The 21,195-nt window shown below is 45.4% G+C and overlaps 1 protein-coding gene across 3 annotated transcripts in view; it reads right to left on the bottom strand.

Moving 5' to 3' along the window:
* Positions 1-21,195, bottom strand: part of MYO5C (myosin VC) — a 106,465-nt gene that overhangs the window by 33,567 nt on the left and 51,703 nt on the right. For all 3 annotated transcript variants that reach the window (XM_059913283.1, XM_059913284.1, XM_059913285.1), the window contains exons 16-29: positions 20,923-21,020; positions 19,933-20,019; positions 19,366-19,477; positions 18,375-18,586; positions 15,873-16,038; positions 14,393-14,539; positions 12,313-12,477; positions 10,984-11,077; positions 8,183-8,246; positions 5,323-5,503; positions 3,237-3,330; positions 2,853-2,916; positions 2,691-2,771; positions 1,267-1,447 (exon numbers count right to left, since the gene is read on the bottom strand). In XM_059913283.1, coding sequence (XP_059769266.1) covers positions 1,267-1,447; positions 2,691-2,771; positions 2,853-2,916; positions 3,237-3,330; positions 5,323-5,503; positions 8,183-8,246; positions 10,984-11,077; positions 12,313-12,477; positions 14,393-14,539; positions 15,873-16,038; positions 18,375-18,586; positions 19,366-19,477; positions 19,933-20,019; positions 20,923-21,020 — 1,746 coding nt within the window. The remainder of the gene's footprint in view (positions 1-1,266; positions 1,448-2,690; positions 2,772-2,852; positions 2,917-3,236; positions 3,331-5,322; positions 5,504-8,182; positions 8,247-10,983; positions 11,078-12,312; positions 12,478-14,392; positions 14,540-15,872; positions 16,039-18,374; positions 18,587-19,365; positions 19,478-19,932; positions 20,020-20,922; positions 21,021-21,195) is intronic.

Raw genomic sequence — 21,195 nt, 5'->3', positions numbered from 1 at the left:
TGTGAGGAAATGGCAGCCAGTCTCTTTGGTCCAGGCCCAGAGACATCATCTCCTCATCTAGAAACAGGAGAATCATCTCAAAGGGGTCCTACCGTGCCCTTTGAATTCCAGGCTGCGCACGGCTCTGTTAGCAGAGGTCTGGAATGATCCAATATGTTTCATAATCCTCTGTCTTTGTCTAGCTAATATTTGTTTAAATGTCCATCATTTCCACCCCTAGTCACGTACGGAGAGTTTTTTCTATCGTGCAAGTTTATGAAAACACCCGTGCCTCTGAAGTCCAGATGAAAAATACTTGTTTGACTGTGCAATTGGATTTCACTGCACATTCCTCATTAAAGCGTCACCCAAGGAATAAACAAAGACGTGCAGGTCCTTAACTACTGTTCCATACGTCCGCTGTGCCCAGGGTCACATATGCTCACGTGTTGACACAGCACTGAGATTTCCTAATGCTTCCAGGCTAGGGGGAGGAGGAGGACCCAGCGAGGCGGGATGAGAAACCTGGGAGACCATAGTGTCCTGGAAGCCAGCAGAACAGAAAGGAGGGAGAGGGAGTCATTAACATCACCAAGTGCTGCTGAGAGACTAAGACGAGGGTGGAAAGGAACCCTCTGTGCTCAGCCCTGTGCAGGCAGATTCAGTTAGTGGGAGGGGCGGCCCACAGAATGGGGTGGCCACAGAGCAAACGGGAGGTGAGTGGAGAAATCACAGCCAGGTGGCATGGAGAAGTGTGGCCAAGTCTCCCAGAGAAAAGGGGTGGTGGCTGCAAGGGCTGTGGGGTTAAGAAAGGACTGCTTTTGTTGAGAAGGTTCCTAAGGTATTTCTTCATGCCAGTAGACATGAGCGAGAAGAAAGGATGAGACAAACACAGTGGGGAAGAACAGGCATCACGGAAGAAGGAAGCTGTTAAAACAGTGAGATGAGGGGCATGAGCAGGGCGACTGACCTTCTGAATGCACACCCCTCTCAAGAGGTACCTTTTTACCTTAATGCTTTGTGTTACTTGCCAAGGGGTTAGGGATAGATTTAAAATGGATAGATTTAAGAGCACACACACACCTCAGAATTTGGACCTACCCTATGGTAAACCCTCTTAAAATGCTTTCCAGCCTGGGGTAATTTTATAGTTTTATCTTCTGAACCAGCTATTTCACTCCTGGGAAATGTAATTTGTTTTACAGCTGAGACACTGAATTTTACTCCACTAATGTATAACATCTCCAGAATAATGGCCATGACTGGGGCCCGTGGCTGAGACCATACCATGTTTTCTGATGTTAGCCTGGTAACTTCATGACGGATACTTTCATTGATGTCATTCTCTTCTCTAAATAATTTCTGTAGGTGGTTGATTTCCTGATTTAGATGCACCACTTTGAAGTTCAGAGCTTCAATCTCCTTTTCGTAGCAATCCTTCTGGGACTGGTGATGGCTCTCCAAAATGCTGTTAGAGGAGGGGTCAAGAAGTTAACTGCAGTCTTTATTCTGCTGATGACTCTGAGCGTGTACTTCTGCAGCAGGTATGAAAACCCACAATTAAGAGCCAGGCGCTAAGCACATAAAGTTTACTTGTGTACACAAGGTTACAGGCTATGGAATTAGGAACATATAATTATAAACTCCTTCTAGCTAGTTAGGAAGAGTTATGTGGTGTTAACATGCAGTTAATGATAAGAAATTTTATTTTGGACATTATTAAAATTATATTTTTACTCTAATAATTAAAAAAATATGTTCTGTTTGATGCAACAATGATAAAGATACATGTTATTATACATTTTCCAAAACCCATAGAATGTACAACACCAAGAGTAAACCCTAGGGTAAACTATTGACTCTGGGTGATAATGATGTGTCAGCATAGGTTCATCTGTTTTAAAAGATGCACCCTCTGGTGAGAGATGTTGATAATGGCTGTGCGTGTGTAGGGGTAGGAGGTATATGAGAAACCTCTGTACTTTCTGTTCGGTTTGCTGTGAACCTAAAACTGCTCTAAAAACAGTTTACTAATTTTTTAAAAAGCGAACGCCTTAAATTTAAACATATCTATAGGGACTTCCCTGGTGGCACAGTGGTTAAGAATCCACCTGCCAATGCAGGGGACACGGGTTCGAGCCCTGGTCCGGGAAGATCCCACATGCCGCAGAGCAACTAAGCCCGTACACCACAACTACTGAGGTCACGTGCCACAACTACTGAAGCCCGCGTGCCTAGAACCCGTGCTCCACAACAAGAGAAGCCACTGCAATGAGAAGCCCGCACACCGCAATGAAGAGTAGCCCCCGCTCACCACAACTAGAGAAAGCCCGCACACAGCAACGAAGACCCAACACAGCCAAAAATTAAATAAATAAATAAATAAATAAATAAACATATATATATATATATATATCTATATCTATATCTATATCTATATCTATAGCAACACTGGCTAACTTATTTGATATAGTCAGTTTTCATTGTACAGGTTATGGGTTTTATTACTTGGCCAGTTATCCCACAAAGAGATTGTTCTTCATTATTAAACTAATTTACTCAATCTTCAAAGAAATATTTCCAGGGATTATTAGACCATTCTACTGTAAGGAATTTACTTTGTCTATCAAATCTATGAAAGATAAACTTTTGAGTTTCCAATAGTACATTATCTCTGAAAAATCACAAAGAACCTGAGGGAAATTTCTCACCGTGTTGCTTTCTTTAGTCCTTCATAAGCAAACCAAAGTTCTCCATCCTCATTTAAATGTTCCAAATCTTCCGGAGAGAGCCTGCAACATGAGGAGGGTAAGAAAATCATCTCTTTCATGTGTTACCTTTTTTTAAGTGCTTGGTAATGCACAAATGATTACCTGCTTCTTACATCTTCAATGTCGTAGCTCTCAAGAAGTTGTCTGGTGATTTCTGACATCTTTTCTGAGAGAAAAAGGCAGAACTGGTATAAATTACATTTTTGCCTAATTTCTCTTTTTCCATTTCCTTTTTAAGGACCCAGTTCTCTAGCCCTTCAGACTCTCCAGCTAACCATCTCATCAGCTGATTAACTTACCAGCTATCCAACCAACCCACCCACCAACCAACCAGCTATGAAGCCAACTAGCTATTCAACCTACCATAATACCAACCAACCAACTAACCAGCCTCAGACCAATCAAAGGACACACTGCCTTAGCAGTGACACCTATGATAAATTCAGCCTGCACCCCAATGGACTCAGTGACTCATATTTTCGTTACCTCTCATTTCCCGTTTTTGGGACTGCACATGTTTTTCCACGTCTATCTTCTGTGTCTGAAGTAGCTCTATCTCCTTTTCAAACTCAGAGATTGTCTGAATCCCAGCAATGATGGAACCAGGTGAAGAAAAAACAGCTATCATGACTTACATCAGACAAAGGGAACACTATTACTGTATTATTTATCTATGCAAGTTGTCCTACCTGCAGTTTCTCAGTTAAAATCTTGTTAAACCATCACTGCCCATAAAGCTTGGCCTTAAAGCCTTGTTTAACTATCTAAAATGCTGTTCTTCCCAGATGTACTTGGTTGTAGCAAGAGAATTAGCTTCCCTACTATAAAAAGGGAAAAAATAAGTACTTACTACAAGCTTGGGGAGGGGAGGGAGAGGGGAGGGAGCTGCGAGAAGTCAAGCACAGGGGCTAAGTTCTCTCTCACTGTATGATGAAATCTTGGATGCAAGGAAGTGGGCAAAGTCAAGGGTCTGGGCTCCAGCTACGTTTAGATGTGGCCCAGCAGCAGGGGCAGAGCATGTCCTGGAGGTCCGGGAGTTGGCAGTGAGTGCGTGACCCGGGTCCAAGAGGGGCAGCTCTGGTTGTGGGGAAGAGGCTGTATTCTGCCTCTATTCACCTGTGAGCTCAGGTTTGTGCTTTTGTAGCTATGGGAGCTGTTCAGAGGTGAATAACCCTTCCTGGATATTTTCTCAGTTAGCCTAAGTGTTTAAAGGTTAAAGCTCTTGTTTCCACAGGGGGTGAAAAGGGAGATCAAGTTGGCATTTACCGATCATTTTACATACACGACCTCATCCTTGTAACAGGCCTATAAGGTGAGTAGAATGACCTTTTATAGGTTAGAAAACTGAAGCTGCATAAGCGTTACGCGGCACATTCAGGGTCACACGGACAGCTGACAGGGGACCCAGGACTATCCACCCTCAAGCCCGACTCTTGGTAATGTTTCAGTAAATGTTCCAAGTCATATCTGTATTTACTTACAGGCTTATTATAACATGTATCATGATGACAATGGGTTTATTTTCTTTGAAAATCAGACTAATCTCCTTAATATACCACATTGGAGAGTGTGGACCATAGTTTTAGCTACCAAAGAGGAAACGAGTGACAAATATTGGTGCCGTACTCCAAGGGCAGCCACATGATTTCCCAAGATAGAGACTGCAGCCAGATGACGTGACTCCCAGATTGACATCAGTCTTATGTGGCTGCTAAGAATGCAGGACTCACAGGCATATGTGGTCCTTCCAGATTCCACAGTCCAACCTACTACTTTCAAACAACAGGAAACTAGGGCCCAGAGAACACTGGCAGTTCTGCTAAGAAATTCAGAGGCAACCCAGGTATGATTCCATGACACATCTTCTAAACCATGCATGGGTGCTCCTTGATGATTACAGAGGATATCTGTGTAATCATAACAATTATTCTACTAACATGTGTCTCACATATCTAGCGGAAGCTTAAAAGCTTTCCAACCTTACACTAAAATGGTCTGCCTTGAAGAACGGAGGGACAAACAGGTTTGTATTTTCCAATGGGGAAGGAATTTAGTTAAACCTTGATTGTCCAGGCATGGACCATTACTTGTGTAGATTATCTGATAACACTTTTTTTTTTTTTTTAATAATCCAAACAGAAAGTCACAAAAATTATAATCATCCTCATCAGTTCATGATAACACTTTAAAATGGAAGATTCTGATATGGTCATTTAATTTTAATACCGGTATTAACAGATATACAACATGATGGATTATATAACAGGGGCTCCCATCAATTTATAATTTAATATGGAAGTATTCTCTGGGTCAACTTACTTGAAGAACTTTATGTAAATGTAATTTTTACAAAGTTAGAAAGCTGACTTTTAAAACATAAAAAAACAGTATTGCTAAGTCAAAGGCAGCGGGGGGGTTTATACTTGGAAGAATTGGAGGAACCGGGGTCCTTTGGCTTTCTGCCGTCACATGGGTGCTTTTAGCTGACCCTGAAGGGATGTGAAGTTCCTCCCTCTCGTGCAGGTCAGACAAGTCAGCGGAAGAGCTTGTTGGGGGGGTGAGGAGCTCCTACCTTTGCCTGCTTGCTCAGCCGGGCCACCTCCCCTTTCAGGCCATCAGAGGTGACCCGCTCTCCCTCCAGCTGACGCTGCAGTTGCATTTTCTCATCTTTGAGAGCTTTCATTTCTTCTTTCAAAAACCGGATCTGCTTCTCATAGTCTTGCGTTTTCAGTTCAAAACTTTTTTCAAGAAGTCTAAGCAGCAAGAGAAAATTTTGAACCATCTCTAAAGGCTTTACCCTGAAGTAGAACTACAGATCATTTGGAAAATAAGAGGCTCTTCCTTCACAAAGGAAGAGCCAAGTTAAGACCTATTGTGAGGACAACGGTCTTATGTTTGGCAGACTGCTTTCTGTCCCCTTAGGTTATGGCAGCTTCTTACACCTTCTGATCAGAGAAGTGCGGCTCTACAGGGGTCACTCCGAGGAACCTCAAGAGAGGGAGGCTAAACGTAAAGACTCAGTGCTTGTTGGGGGTCGTGTACCCCCCAAGCCGCCCCGGTTCCACGTGGTCCCCTAAAGGGGCCACTTCACTCAGCAAAGACCGTGGCACATTCTGCTAAGTCCTGTCTCCTGCCTCGAACCAAGGATCCTTGGAGCAGTTTGGCTTAGTCCTAAACAAGTTAATACTTAGTCCTAAACCAGTTAAATGGTTATTAAGTTAATAGCCATTTAATATGTGAAAGGGTCCAGCTCTTCAATCATTTTAGAATAAACTGCAGCAAACCCAGGCGCCCAAGGCGCCACAGAAAGCCAATTCCTTGTACGACGACTGCTCAATTGAGCCCAGGAAAAATAACCGAAGGGAGATACAGAGTCTAGACCAGCCCCACACAGCTCACAGGGGCCCAGTCGGAATTGAAGCCACCCTGGGGGCTCTGCGAGTTTACGAAATCATCTTCCCACTTGCTGGGCTGTCAACTCAGTCCATTTTATGACTTCCTTTTATAGCACAAAGGGGAAAATCCTGAGGAAGAGTCATATTCCCAATAGGTTTTCGTTTCATTTCTTCTTACAGGTGTTAACAAACTTTTAAACTTTGTTTTCAGATTTAAAAAAAAACTACAGTGCTCCTAAGAGGCCAGGAAAATACATTTGAAGAAGCAAATTGCAGCCAGAAACCTTATGTAAAGAGAATCTCAGACGTGTAGCCTAAACTGACCAGAAGTGTGCCCACTGACCGTGGCACCTCTGAGCCTCTCAAGGGTTGTGACAGGACCAAGTCTTCCCCAGTCAGCTGACCAGGGACCAAAAGGAGCTGCAGGTGAGGGCTGATGAGGACTGCAAAGGGGTCAAAGTGACTTGGCCTCAGGCTGGCTCTCCAAGCCCCTGCTTGAAATGATCACTCCTAAGTGGCCCCAGAACACCAGCAGATGCCAAGAGCTGAGCTCCTCTATCCTAGAGTTAAGAGTTCACTGAAAAACAGACTTTTCAAGGTAAAGAGTTAACTATCCCTATTTAAAAACTGATGTAAGTATGATCCAGCAATTGCAGTCCTAGGTATATATATCCAAAGAAAATGAAAACACTAATTCACAAGGATACATGCACACCAATGTTCATAGCAGCACTATTTACAATAGCCAAGATATGGAAGCATCCTAAGTGTCCATCAACAGATGAATGGATAAAGAAGATGTGGTATATGTATACAATGGAATATTACTCAGCCATAAAAAAAGAAAATTTTCCATTTGCAACAACATGGATGAAACTGGGGGGTATAATACCTTAGTGAAATAAGTCAGACAGAGAAAGACAAATACTGTGTGTTATCACTTATATGTGGAATCTAAAAAATAAAACAAATGAATGAATGTAGCAAAACAGAAACAGACTCACAGAGAACAAACCAGTGGCTACCAGTGGGGAGAGGGAAGGTGGAGGGGCAAGAAAGGGGTAGGGGATTAAGAGGTACAAACTACTATGTATAAATTAAATAAGCTAAAATGATATATTATATAACACAGGGAATATTAGCTAATATCTTATAATAACCATAAATGGAGTACAATGTATAAAAATTTTGAATCACTATGTTGTACACATGAAACTAATATTATAAATCAACGATACATCAAAAAAACAAACAAACAAACAAAACTGATGTAGGATCATGAAACACTTTAGGTATCTGTTAACTCTTGGAGATTTTCAGTGACACTCCCTCTCCTAACTGCTTAGCATCCTGCCTCCTTCATCCAGGCCCAGGTTCTCCTGCTAACTAACTTCACAGGCAAGTTGTATATCCTGCCACCCAGGCAGCCCTGTGCCTTCTAGCCTCCGACAGAGATATGCAAGAATGTTCCATCTCTCCCCAACACCCTGCCATGAATCCCTACCTGGAGATCTAAAAACCTGTGAGTTGACTTCTTAAGAGAGGCGGGCACAGACTGGAACCTCTAGACCTTAGCAAAGGATTTGATAACTGAGACAGGAAAGGCAGGGCTGGTACAGTACAAGCTCATGGGGACCTGTCTTAATTTTTGTGAGGTGGGTTACACCCCTTACTGCCTGAGACAAGAGTCAAGTTTACGGATACAATGTGGGGGGTGAGGGGAAGGAAGGGAGGTTTATTTAAGAGGCAATAATTTTCATCCTTGGACTTGATGGAAGCTGAAGAGGTGGCAGTCTCTGAACTTCTCACTGTCTTGGCAATAAAGGTCCACTGTGCCCACAACTCCAGAACCTGTGCAGTGTCTGAGAGGTGCACGCTGGGCACTTAGCTCTCACAAAGCTCAGTCTCTCACTTCCTAAAAATATTCACACCCGGCTCTCCTGTATCTGTGATCTGCTACCTGCAAGCTGAGAAGCAAAACAGAAAACAGCAGAGAGAGAAAAAAGCAGTGGCTTTAAGGCAAATGAGGTTTCATACATTCTCTGTCGTTCTTCTTTCTGCACATCATCAAAGAGCTGCTTGGTGAGGTTGTCCATTTTTTCTGTGAAAGAGAATGAATGCTCTTTGAAATATGTCTGCAAAGCGATGCCTTGATTGTTTCATGTCACATTTAAGAAAGTGAGAATGTAAGAATAATCATGTGATATTTATGATTAATGGGACTTAAGATGAGAGTATAATTGTCATTTTTTATAAGTTAGAAATAGATAAGGGGGTTTCAAAATAATAACCCTCACAAGTTTGTTGTGTTGGAATCTATAAATAGTTTCACTCAGAGTACTTTTATTGGTCTGAATACCATTTGTTTTATTAAAATAGATATGTTGGCTTTGAAACAATAAATATTATTATTAAAAATAAACAGAAACCCTTTGGGAAGAAGATGATCAATTTATGATAGGGGTTCTCAAGCTCAGCACTACTGATGCTTCGGGCTAGATAATTCTTTGCTGTGGAGAGGGGGCCACCCTGCTCATTGTAGGATGTTGACTGGCATCCCTGGCTTCTACCCACTGGAGGTCAGTAGCACGTCTGCTCTAGCTGTGACACCAAAAATGTCTCCAGACATCGTCAAATGTCCCCTGGCGGGGGATGGGGGGGTGGGAACAAAAGGGCCTTGGTGGAGAATCACTCATTCATGATAACCAAGAACATAATAAAGTGTCTGTCTTCATCTGGGGAAGAGGAAGTCTAAAAAGCCACTGTTGCATTTAAATACAAGAATCCAACACAAAGTGTAGGTTAAGTGGGCACCTGACCACTGGGAAACGATCACTGGGGTTCAAGACAGTCTCTGGTTAGGACAGCTCCACGTTCCCAATGTGTCCACACACAACAGGTGCCCTTCAGAATGGGTGCAGGATTAACAGGTGCAGGATTAACAGATGCAGCAGCCCATCAAAGCCTGACAGCCCAATATGTGCTTAGCCGACACCTCGACCTTGAGTTCTACCTCATTTCTGAGTCCTGCCCCAGAGGGGAGCCCAGGGATGAGGTGACAATAGTAATCCTCCACATGACTTTGTTTAAAAAAAAAAAAAAAAAGCCAACAGTTTAATAGTTTGTCTAATGCAGTGTAAAACGTCCCTGAATCAGAATGACTGCTTCAGAATGTCATGAGTCAGCCAGAAAATACTAGGGAAAATGCTTAAGCTTTAATTTAGAAGATACCGTATTTGGTATAATTTCAATGTTTAATTCATTCACAGAATTGACTTCAATTCTGGTGTTTACCATCTTGGGCTATTTGCAAATGGGCTAAAGAGGCTGCCCAAATGGGACTTTCTTCCCCAAAGCAATGAGATTTTGCCCAAGGTGGAATCTCAAGAAGGGGAAACAGCATTTGATAATATCCTTGAGTCCCACGTCACAAGAGTAAGTGGAAGTTGGTGCTTTCATAAAACTCAGTTTGCCATGTGTAGGGAGACCCATAGGATAAGCAGTTTATAAACATGGGGTGTGAAAGCTTTCAGGCACTTTTTAGAAGGAGTTATAAAATTACCCACCCAAACATGTCAATGCTGTCAAATATATAATTTTCAGGACATACCTGTGGGAATTTAAAATTTTTTGTGGGAAATCCCACTTAAAGAAGTTAGAAAAAAGGACAAACACTCAAGAGGAATGGATTGTAATTAAAAAGCCCTTCCCTAATTCGGGTTCAAGGTTTACTCACAGACCTCTAACCTCTCTCTGTCCATCACTGCCACGTACGTGGGCCCCAGCACCCACATCATCAGCCCTTACAGACAGGGTGCAGGGCACACAGTATCTGGAGCAGGAGGTCATGCCCATCCTGGGTATCACCTGAACACCCCGCCTGCTCTGCTGGCCAGGTCTCAGGATGTTTACTTCCTCCTCCCGACATGTGCTTCTCCTGCACTCTGACCTGAACCCCCAGGGCTTAGTGCTGCTCCAGATGCTGGCACATCCACCAACAGCTGGGCCTAAGGTGTGTGCTAGATCCCCAGGCCTGAACCCTTGCGCTCCTGCCCCCACGCTGGAGCTTAAGGAATAGCTCCTGGACACGATAGATAATCCAGTGTGGTGATTTAAACTACCTGGTGAGGCACCACTAGGCTCATGTTCCTGCTGCCTTTTCTGGGATTTAGCAAGGGCTTGCAATTAGAATTTGAGTCGGACAAGTACAGATGGACAGAGCTAGGCTAAGGATGGCTGCTCCACACTCCAAAGGAAAGTGATACCGCTGGTCCCAAGGGCCTGCATCTAACAGCTCAGGGCTGATGTAGCTCAGTGCTAAGCAGGGCCCTTCGTTCAGGGCCAGGACAGTGGCAGAGGACCTGGGTACCACTTAGACTAAGTAACTTGGACAGAGCTGAAATTTGAGTGCAAATCCTTGGTAAGCCACAAACATTATCCCAACACTGCCCTGGACAATGCATCAGGATGACTACAAGGTTTAAAAAAATACAGACACTGAACCATCCCTGCCACCACCACCCACAGATACTCCCCCACCCCATCTTCTGATATCACAGCTCCAGGCTGATGGCCCAACCATCGGTACTTTGTAAATGGCCCAGGAGGTTCTGAGACAGGGACGGCTGTGCTCTGACAAAAGACGGAAATAAACCGGATGAATCTGTAGGGTACAGTTGCCACGATTTAAATAAAGTTATCCTCTGTGGAGTGAAAGTTTTCTCATTATACCAGAGCCTCCTGGTCCAGCCTGAAACTCAGTTCCCACCCAGTACCTATTTCCTGAATGACTGGACTTGTGAACGGGTGAATGTGTGTCGGGTCACCTTGGGCTTTACCTTTCAACTCCTCAGTCTTCTCTTGGAGCTTCAGCTGTATTTGTTCTTTTTGTATTTCCAATTCTGAATTACGCTTTTGAAGCTTTGCCAATTTCTAGCAAAGGGAAGAAAAAAATGCTTTTTTGAAAACCTCGCTTTGAGTTTTGTCACCACTGCCTGTATATTTTTAAATTAGCATTTTTTGGTCTCGGCTCCCATCCATAGGTAACAGCCGGCACCAGCCCACTGCAAGACGCTGTGTTTAGCTCCACATGCAAGGGCTCCATGTGACTTCAACAGACACTAGTTCCCAGCCTCGCCCAGAAATGGCTGAAATCAAGGAGAAAGAACCAAATCCAAGGCCTTCCCAAAGTCAAGGAAACTTCTCTTTTTCTTGGCCAGGGTATGTATATACTTAATATAAGAAATTTATGATATAAAGTGGATTCACACTGAGACTCAGGAAGGATGTGTGATCACGACCTAAGTTCTCTTGTCAAGTGCCTGCTGGGCTGGCAGCCGGGGGCCCCTGGGTGCTCATGGCTGGTGACTGGCAGTGAGGGGGATGCCAGCAGCCGTGTCAGGGCAGACAGGCATGTGGTCGTGGGGAGGGCAGAGGGATGCCCTGGGGCTCCAGGGTGCCACTACGGTGGGTGCTGTGGCACTTCAGAAGGTGCAGAACGGATGGTAATAAAGACCACCTGCTTAGAAAACAGCAGTTCACGCTTTTGCAGGGCTCTACGACAGTCACTTGGCTAAATTATTTTATCTGACAATTTTATCTTCACAGTAATTCTGTCAGTCCCTTTTTGTTATTCCCATTTTACATATGAGGAAACCAAAATTCAGAGAGGGTAAGTGACTTGTCCAAGGTTGCCCAGACAGAGAAGATCTGAGCCTGGGATATCTGGTTTTTATGTCTACTGCTCTTTTTACTACACCACAGAGATGGAAACCTGCCCATGCTTTGCACTGCTGCTCTGGGGACGATGCTTCCAGGATGCACACCAGGTGGACAGGTGACAGGAGAGCAAGGTCATGCTGGAAGAGAGGGAAGCACCTGACCAGGGCTCTTTCTCAGGCCTTTCATCACTTTACAAACGTGGAAAGGAAGAGGAAACCTTATATTGTGCTTCTTGAAGCCTCAGCCTCCTCTTCTGCCCCCACCCGGACTCCAGGCCTCAGATCTCCCCTCCCTTAAGATGCAGGCAGGCTCTCTTTGGTAACGGAAGCCAATGGCAAAATCTGATTTGCTCTGCAGAAGGTCTACTCTGTGGGGAAAATGCTGCACTGAGATCTCTTTCACGGCATGACTCACAACCTAGGCCCGTAGTCACTTCCAGCACAGACCTCTTCCACGGAAGCCTTGTACCTCTTCCCCTTCTCCTCGTAATCCTGCCTGTGGGTGGCTGCTCTGTCCAGCTCTGATTCCAGTTTCTGAATCTTCTCCACGTCACCGGCCTGAAGGGCAGCCAAGCTGGTCAGCTTCTCCACCAGCCCATGGTTCTCTCTGTTCTAGAGGAAAGACACATCCTATACGTAGGGGTTCATCCAAAATAAAGAAGCTGTTCCATTTGCTCCTCACAACGTCTCATCTAAATCGGAGGTTTATTTACACTGACCACAGTTATCATTACAATGGCATGGATGAGCATCTTCAACCTAGTGAAAATAGGGATGCAGAGCTGGTCAGGCAAATGCCCTCCTGAGCGGGTGGCTCTTTTAGTCCAATCCTGGAGCTCCAGGACAGCCCCTAATGCGGCGGGCTGAGCTGTGTCCCCTCCATCCCCCCAAATCCACATCTTGAAGTCCTAACCACCAGTACCTCAGAACGTCACTGTATTTAGAGATTGGGTCTTTAAAGATGTAATTTAGGTAAAACGAGGTCATACAGGTGGGCCCCGATCCAGTATGACTGGTGTCCTTATAAGAAGAGATTAGGACCCAGACACACACCGAGGGAAGATGATGTGAAGACACAGGGAGAGGAAGACCGTGTGTAAGCCAAGGAGAAACCCCTCGGAAGAGACCAACGCTGCCAACACCTTGATCTTGGACTTTCAGCCTCCAGCACTGTGAGAAAATAAATGTCTGTTGTTTAAGCCGCCCGGTCTGTGCTGGCTTGTTATGGCAGCCCTAAGCACATGAATACCTAGAAAGGAGCTCAGGGAGTGTGGGGACTCCCACGGGCCCTGCTCCCTCTTGGCCAGGGCTGTTTTTCAATGCTGTTCTCCACAAGCTATATAACAGGCAGGCCTGCTGCACAACAGCACAAGGAGGGGAAACTTTATCAAAACCTAAAGTTTCTTGTTTGCACATTCATCCATTCACCAACGACCCCTAGGGCTAAGTTTAAAGTTTATTGTAGGAGAATCTCAGTATTATTTGAGACAGATGCAGGAGTAAGTTTCATAGAACTGGACACTGCATATTCCACAGCTCTCTCCCACTGGCTGAGGGTATATGAAGTTTTTTCCTATCAATGCGAATGGTTTGGGGAATCTTCCCAAACTTGGCAGGGCTGTAGCTAGACCACATGGGCCTCTGGGCAAGTTAGAAAACGGCAACTTCTCTGGGCCAGTGCAGCTCTGAGGGAGCACGGCTTGGCATGCAGGTAGCATCTTTGTGCAAATTAGAAAAAGGCACCCATGCCTCAAGGCAGTACAGCTTTATACCGAGACACATGGGCTGGCAAGTGAAGCCAGACTGGATTTCAGCCCCACTTGCTCTCTTGGGCAGGTGCCCTTGTGCAGTGTGCAACCTACACAACCATATGTATCAGCCCTTCACAGTGCGCTTCTGTTTCCTAGCTCAGTTGGTCCATGTAAACTGTTTGAACCTCCTAACATGGGCATAAATCTTAACAGTGTTGACAAAAAAAAATAATTAATCAATATTCAATCTAAAAAAGAAATAAAGTATTTTATTCGAGCCAACCTGAGGATTATAACCCAGGAGACAATCTTTCAGAAAGCTCTGAGCACTGTTCCACCTGTTAGAGGTCAAAGCACAGTTACGTAAGTTTTTAAGACAAAGCGCTATACGTCAAAGTAATATATTGACAGTTTACATAGTCCAACAAGACAAGTAGTGGATCACTGTGACCCTTTACAGGATTAAAGAAGGAAAGTTATCTCTTAAGCAGCTACCTTGCTGGCACCAGGAGGAAATTGCTTTTTTGGGGAGGAGGGGGTGGGTAGGCATTTCTGTGTCTTCTAAGAGGATCTAGTTAACATATAATGCAGATGCACAACGCACGCTAAAGGGGACAAGGTTGTGGCTCAAATGGCAGAGAAAATTTTATGTTCAATTTTTCTTGTCCTGCCTTAAAATAATTTTATTTCATCAACAGCATAGCTAAGGAACTGGCCCAGAACAAAATAAATCTGTTAGAAAAAGTAAATATGAAAGATGCGTTAGGAACACCTACCTGGTCTTCTAGCTTTTTCTGCAAACGGTGAACTCTGTAAGTAAGCTGAATGTTGATCACAAATCGTCGGATATTTTGGAATCTGCGTCTGACCAGCCACGCCCGGGCATACTTCTGAAGGATCACAGCCTTGTGTTCCTCCAGCATCTTTAAAACAAGATTTTGTGAAATGCAAACTGGGTCTCTACTGTTTTTCTCATCAACTCTTCCAATGTTGGGAGATATAACTACCAAAATATTCCTACAGGGTAAAATATGAATTTCTTGTAATCAACCCACAGAGCACATTACCCATCTTTTTTCAGATTCTTTTTTACATTGTAAATTACAATTATTTACATTGTAAGTAATTGTAATTATTTACAATGCTGTGTTAGTTTCAAGGGTACAGCAAAGTGATTCAGTTATACCTATATATATATTCTTTTTCAGATTCTTTTCCATTATAGGTTATTACAAGATATTGAGTATATAGTTCCCTGTGCTATATAGTAAGTTCTTGTTATCTATTTTATATATAGTAGTGTGTATATGTTAATACCAAACTTAATTTATCTATCCACCTCCCGCTATCCCCTTTGGTAACTAACCCTAAGTTTGTTTTCTATGTCTGTGAGTCTATTTCTGTTTTGTAAGTAAGTTCATTTGTATCATTTTTAAAGATTCCACATATAACTGAAATCATATGATATTTGTCTTTCTCTGTCTGACTTACTTCATTTAATATGATAATCTAGAGGTCCATCCATGTTGCTGCAAATGGCATTATTGCATTCTTTTTTATGGCTGTGTAATATTCCATTGTATGTATACATATATATGTATCTATATATACACACACACACCACATCTTCTTTATCCATTCCTCTGCTGATGGACATTTAGGTTGCTTCCATGGCTTACCTACTGTAAACAGCACTGCTATGAACATAGGGGTGCATGTATCTTTTCGAATTAGAGTTTTCTCTGGATATATGCCCAGGAGTGGGATTGAAGGATCATATAACTCTATTTTTAATTTTTTAAGGAACCTCCATACTGTTCTCCATAGTGGCTGCACCAATTTACATTCCCACAAACAGTGTAGGAAGGTTCCTTTTTTCACCACATCCTCTACAGCATTTATTATTTGTAGACTTTTTAATGATGGCCATTCTGACTGGTGTGAGGTGATACCTCATTGTAGTTTTGATTTGCATTCCTCTAATAATTAGCGATGTTGAGCATCTTTTCATGTGCCTATTGGCCATCTGTATGTCTTCTTTGGTGAAATGTTGATCTGGGTCTTCTGCCCATTTTTTGATTGGGTTGGTGTTTTGATATCAAGCTGTATGAGTTTTTTTGTATATTTTGGAAATTAATCCCTCATCAGTAGCATCGTTTGCAAATGGTTTCTCCTACCTAGACTTTTGAAACAATAACCAAATCCCACCTGTAGAGGACATGTACGAACAGACATTCACATCCCAGAAAGCCTCACCTTTCGATACCTCCTCCTCGCCAGGAATCCTCGGGTGTAGGCCTGGATGGTGATGGCGGCCACGCGAATCAGTTGGTACAAATTGCGGACAAGATACGCACGACAGTACTTCTGAATGATTATGGCTGCCCACGCTTCTTTTAAGGCTGTGGCGGTAACAGCTTTCCTTGGTTTAAAAGAATGTAGAGTAAATCTGTTACCCACAGGGCACTGACACCTACTCCAGAGCAGCAAGCTTGTGCAACACCTCTTAACTAAGGCATATTCAAATGTTTTGCAAATCTACACATTAAACGCTGTAAGTGGTTTATGCTAATGTCTACTCAAGATCAGTGTCATTACCTCTCCTTTCCACCCTGATCCGAATGTGGACCTGCTCCAGGAACGGGGCACCACGTGGGAACTGCCACACTCTTCACATTCAGGCCGATCACCCCACTGTCACTCACATACCCACAGAGACCGTGACAACACAACTGTGCTTTGGCAATGCACTCGCTCATTCATCTAGTCATTCTTGTGGGAAATCACGCTGGAGGCTCTAGATCAGGGGTTGGAAAACTACGGCCTGGGGGCCAAATCTGCAGCCTCCCACCTATTATTGTCAACTTTTGTTGGAATGCAGCTGCAACTATTAATTACAAATGGCCCATGGCTGATTTCACGTTACAAAGGCAGAGTTTAACAGCTGTGTGAGAAACCACATGACCCCAGAAGCCCAAATATTTGGCCCTTAACAGAAAAAGTTTTTCGAAGGATCTATCTGAAGGACGGGGGGTGAACACAAAGTTCTTACCTTCAATGTTTACAACCTCATGAAACAGACAGAAATGGTCAAGTGGGATAAGAAGAAAAGTAAAATAACTACTAAAAGATCTCTAAGAGAGATCTTATTGAAATATCATTCTGCTTGGGAAGAGCTGAGATGTCAGCCAGCCTTGATGGAAAAGTAGGATCTCTGTAGACAGTGAAGGCTGGAAAAGGCATTTCAGACTAAGGGACCAGTGAAGGCGTGAAGGCCTAACAGTGCCTGAAATATTCAGAGAAAGGGAATTTGTCTGGAATTGCTAGAATATAAGATACATGGAGAAGATTGGTAGTCTGTGAGGTAAGAAAGATAGATGGGGACAATCTGTTATTTAAAAAAAAAAAACAAAAACAAACAAAAAAAAATATATATATATATGTATGTCTAGAACACCTACTATGTGACAGTCACTGTGCTGGGTCTTACGTATGGATGCAGTGGAAACCAGACAAGTATGGTCCCTGTCCTCACAGAGCTTCCATGCTTATAACTGCATCCAGGCCATGGGGGGACGTGAATACCACGTTGAAACCTGAGTGCTCTTCTGCGGGAAACAGGGGCCGCTGGAGGCATTCACGGCAGGAGCAGGGCAGGCCCTGCTTTAGGCAGATGGGAGAGACAGGCAGCAGGTGGAGGGCTGTGCTGTACAGTGAACGGCAAACGATGACGAAGGCCTCGTCCAGGGCAGGGGCGCAGGAATGAAACGAACGGGACAGACACAAGAGACAAGCGGGAAATAGAATCCCAGGCCACGGTGATTCCCAAACGGAAAGGGAGCATGAGTTTGGGGAAGAAGCTAACTGTGGAGTTCCCTGCCCTGGAGACTGCTGCTATTAACTGACACCAGAGGCTCAGGAGGGCAAGGCTGGCTGTGTTTCTGTGTAAGATGGTCGCCTGGGAGGAGAGCGGGCTGGGGTGGGGGTAGGGGGGTGGAACGGCGAGTCCAGTTTGGGGGGTGCTGAGATGAAGGCTGTGGTGTGTCAGCCACGTGCAGAAGCCCAGATGCTGCTGGAGGTCAGGCTCAAGCTTGGGACGAGGGAGGCTGAGCCCCACAGCCTGACCCTTAAACACCTGCGCCCTCAACTACCCTCGGAGCAAGCGAAGGAGGGAGGCAGGGCAGACACAGAACCACAAAATGCTGTCCAGGAGGGACGCCCGTCTTGCTGGCCAGGCCAGCATGGCCTCCTGGGAGAACTCAAGGAGGGGCGGGGTGGGCGTGGCCGGCGGAACTGCCCTCCACTCAGGCAGCCCCACCCAGGGGCTTAGTGCCTGCGGGCAGAGCCTTGCCATGGTCCCCTCAGGCGTGGTTTGCCCCACCACCTGCAAGGTAGGCTGGTCACTGGTGTCTCTACTCTGAGGCTTCACTTGGACCTTGATCACTTGAGGCGTTTTCAGTTCCCATGGACCAGCGGCCCAGCCCCTCTACCTGGTCTCACCAGGAACTCTGACCCTCTTCAGCAGCACGCTGATCAGGGCTTCCTCTCTTCAGGGTCCTGGTCGTCACCTCTGCCACGTGGGGACAGCAGGCAGTCAGCACCACCTGCCCCCGAGGACACACCCATCTCACCTGGAGGCTCACAGCCACCTCGGGGGACGCATCTGCACCTGGGTCCCAGAAGAAAGGAGGCCCCGCCCCCCGAGGTGATGGCGAAGAAAGCCATATGATGGCACACGTCTTCTTGGTTCCAACATACCTCACGGTTTGCTGACCCCGGAAGTACTGCTGGATGATCAGGGCCGCTCGTCTCTCTCGGAGGAATTTTTTTCTCTGGAGCCAGCCACGGATGTGCTTTTGTATCACAACACAACCCTGCCTCAGTTTATCCAACCGGAGTTTCTCTAAATAAGCCACTTGCCCTGCTCTGAAGAAAATTTTGGTTTTACCGAACTGGTACTGATTAGAATCCTGGAAGAGAAAAATGACGTAATCAGAAACAAAATCTTTCAGATTTTCTGTAGTATTCGGAAAAGATGTTTAGAGATCCAAACATGCCACCAACATTGTTATTCTGACATCTCTTTGACATAAAGCAGAAAAGCTCTGATTATGACCTAGAAGTTTATATTTTGCCTTGTTTGTTTAAAGCTTCCTTCTGGGGGAGAAATGGACTTGAGGGCGAGGCATCCGTCTGTGGGGTGGGAAGGGGTGTGTGCGTTGTTGGCTGGGCTGCCGGGGGGCTCCAGCCTTTCACAGGTGGTTTGCACGGAAGAGCAGAGGCACCTGGAAAGGCTTGGTTTCTGTCTTCCTTTGGCTTCTCTTCACCACCCCCTTCCTGGCCATCATCACTGCTTCCCCACCTCTTTTCCATCACAAGTCATGGCTTCAGCAAACCTCTAAGTCCACACCGAGGGCCATGCTTGGAACCCCCGGCTCAGCGACCGTCTAGCTGACTGTGTAACGTAAGCCTGGCCCGCAGAAGCTCCCTAGGCTGTGGGAGAACACAGCAGGACAGGAGGACACGGTGGCGCTGGAGGCCAGGGTTTGAATTCGGGTCCCTCAAGGTGACTCCTGCTGTCAGGAGATGATGCCCCATGAGTAGGTCTGCTCTGATCTCCTTAGCACACAGACGCTCGGGGCACGTTTCCTTCCTGTTTAGGCATTCACGACTGTTACAGCCCTGAGACAGAGGCAGAGATGAGGAAGGTGTCTGCGAGCCCGTGGTTCCAGGAGAGAGCAGGACTGACCTGGACGAGCCTGTGTAAAATCACTTTGCACACCTCCTTTTTATCGCTGAATGAAAGCTCCTGCTTGGTCATGAGGATCCCAAAGCGGCTGTAGAACTCGATGTACGTCCACCTGGAAAGTCAAGGCAGACCTAAGGAGGCGGGCCGGAGGAAACGCATGCTGCGTGTGGACCCCAAGGGCTTACCTGCCACTGTTCTGGGGACAATGACCCTGACCTTTGACCCACTGCCCACAAACCTCACCTGAGCACACCTGGACGGTTTTGCTCCCTGGATGCTTCCTGTTAACGTTCCGCTCCGACAGCTGTCTCCCCCTCCAGGTACTCCCTTTCTCAGGGGCACTGGGGAGGCAGCGGGCGACCCTCACTAGTGCAGAGATGAGGGTGGGGTGTGAGGGCGGGGACGGTGGCCTCTGTCCCACATGCTGCTGGTTCATCTGGCCTTCCCACAGCACAGTGGGACATCTTATGAACATATCTGATGAAAACGCGGCAGCCCCTCCCTTGGATCTCAGCACACACCTGAAGTTGGGCACTTTTCCCCCCAAACAAGGAACTGACAACGTACCTAGAAGGGTAGCTCTGCGCGCTAATGCGAATGGTTTCTAAAACGCCACAGGCTCGCAGCTGCTGAACAATTCTTTTGGAGTCAAACCTGAAAGAAGACGATCTGATCATGTGTTAAGGCATCGCAGTTGATAAACAGGCCCGTGAACAGTGTAGCGGACCTGCCCCAACTGTGAGCTCCTGGGCAACAGGATCTGCCTGTGTAATCCCCAAGCCCAGCAGATACTTAATAAATATGTGTTGCATGTCAAATGAAGATAGCACCTCTGTGAAACAGTTCAGAAAGCTTCACTGAGGACACGGGGAATGGAGCAGCTGATTCTGACTGAGGGAGGCAACAGGGAGAAGCCTTGTGGGGAAATGGCCTTTGGGTTGAGCTTCGAATGGCAACCAGAGTGGAAGAACTGTCCAAGCTCACCCGTCCCAGCGCCTACTTGTTGCTGAGTTCCCTTTATAAGACACCCCACAGGTGGCCCTCTGGCTTAGGCCTGACCCTCTGAGGACACACAGACACAGTCACCACCTCCAGACAGACCACTGCCTTAGACACCTCTCAGGTGGAGTCAGCTAAGAGGCTCTCTACAACTTCCACTCGTGGGTCTGGGCCTTCTCCCTGGGGCCCCAGAGAACAAGTCTAAGTAAGGCCTCAAGGCACGTTGGAAGACAAAACTTCAATCCCCTCTACAGCATTTCTCCTGCAAACACATACAAATTCTTACCATCAAGGAAAATGTTCTGGCTTTCTCAGTTGCGTAAGCTTTAGCTGTAGAATAATTCTTTCAAATCTAACCCTTTTGCTTAATCCTGGAGATGAGACGGCTTAGCCAGAGGGGTTGTGCTAACCTTATATGTAGAGGGCAGGCTTGTTTTGAATCATTTAAAAACCCAGAAACAGTAAAGTTCATGACAACTGCAAGCAAATTCTCCAACATCACGACAGGAACCGTTTCCTCAGTGTTTCTTCCCCCCTCTGTTGCAGAAGAACACTTACTCAAAGGGCAATTTCTCATCATTTGGTTTGATGCATCGAACGTAGTGGGGCATGGTGGCATTGAGGGTCTCCATGAGCAAGTACAGAGAGCTGCGGAACTAGGAAACAAGGTCAGGTGACAAACATGGTGCTGAAATTTAATACTTAGATCCAGGTTAAAAGGAAAAAAAAAAAGGTCCAACCTTACTGTAAAGCAATTATACTCCAATAAAGATGTTTAAAAAAAAAAAAGGTCCAACCTTGATAAGTTACTCAAGAGGAAAAGTTAACTTC

This window comes from Balaenoptera ricei, chromosome 2 (assembly GCF_028023285.1).
Source record: "Balaenoptera ricei isolate mBalRic1 chromosome 2, mBalRic1.hap2, whole genome shotgun sequence".
NCBI lineage: Eukaryota > Metazoa > Chordata > Mammalia > Artiodactyla > Balaenopteridae > Balaenoptera > Balaenoptera ricei.
The sequence above is the reverse complement of the archived record's forward strand: the minus strand, read 5'-3'. Positions and strand labels throughout refer to the sequence as shown.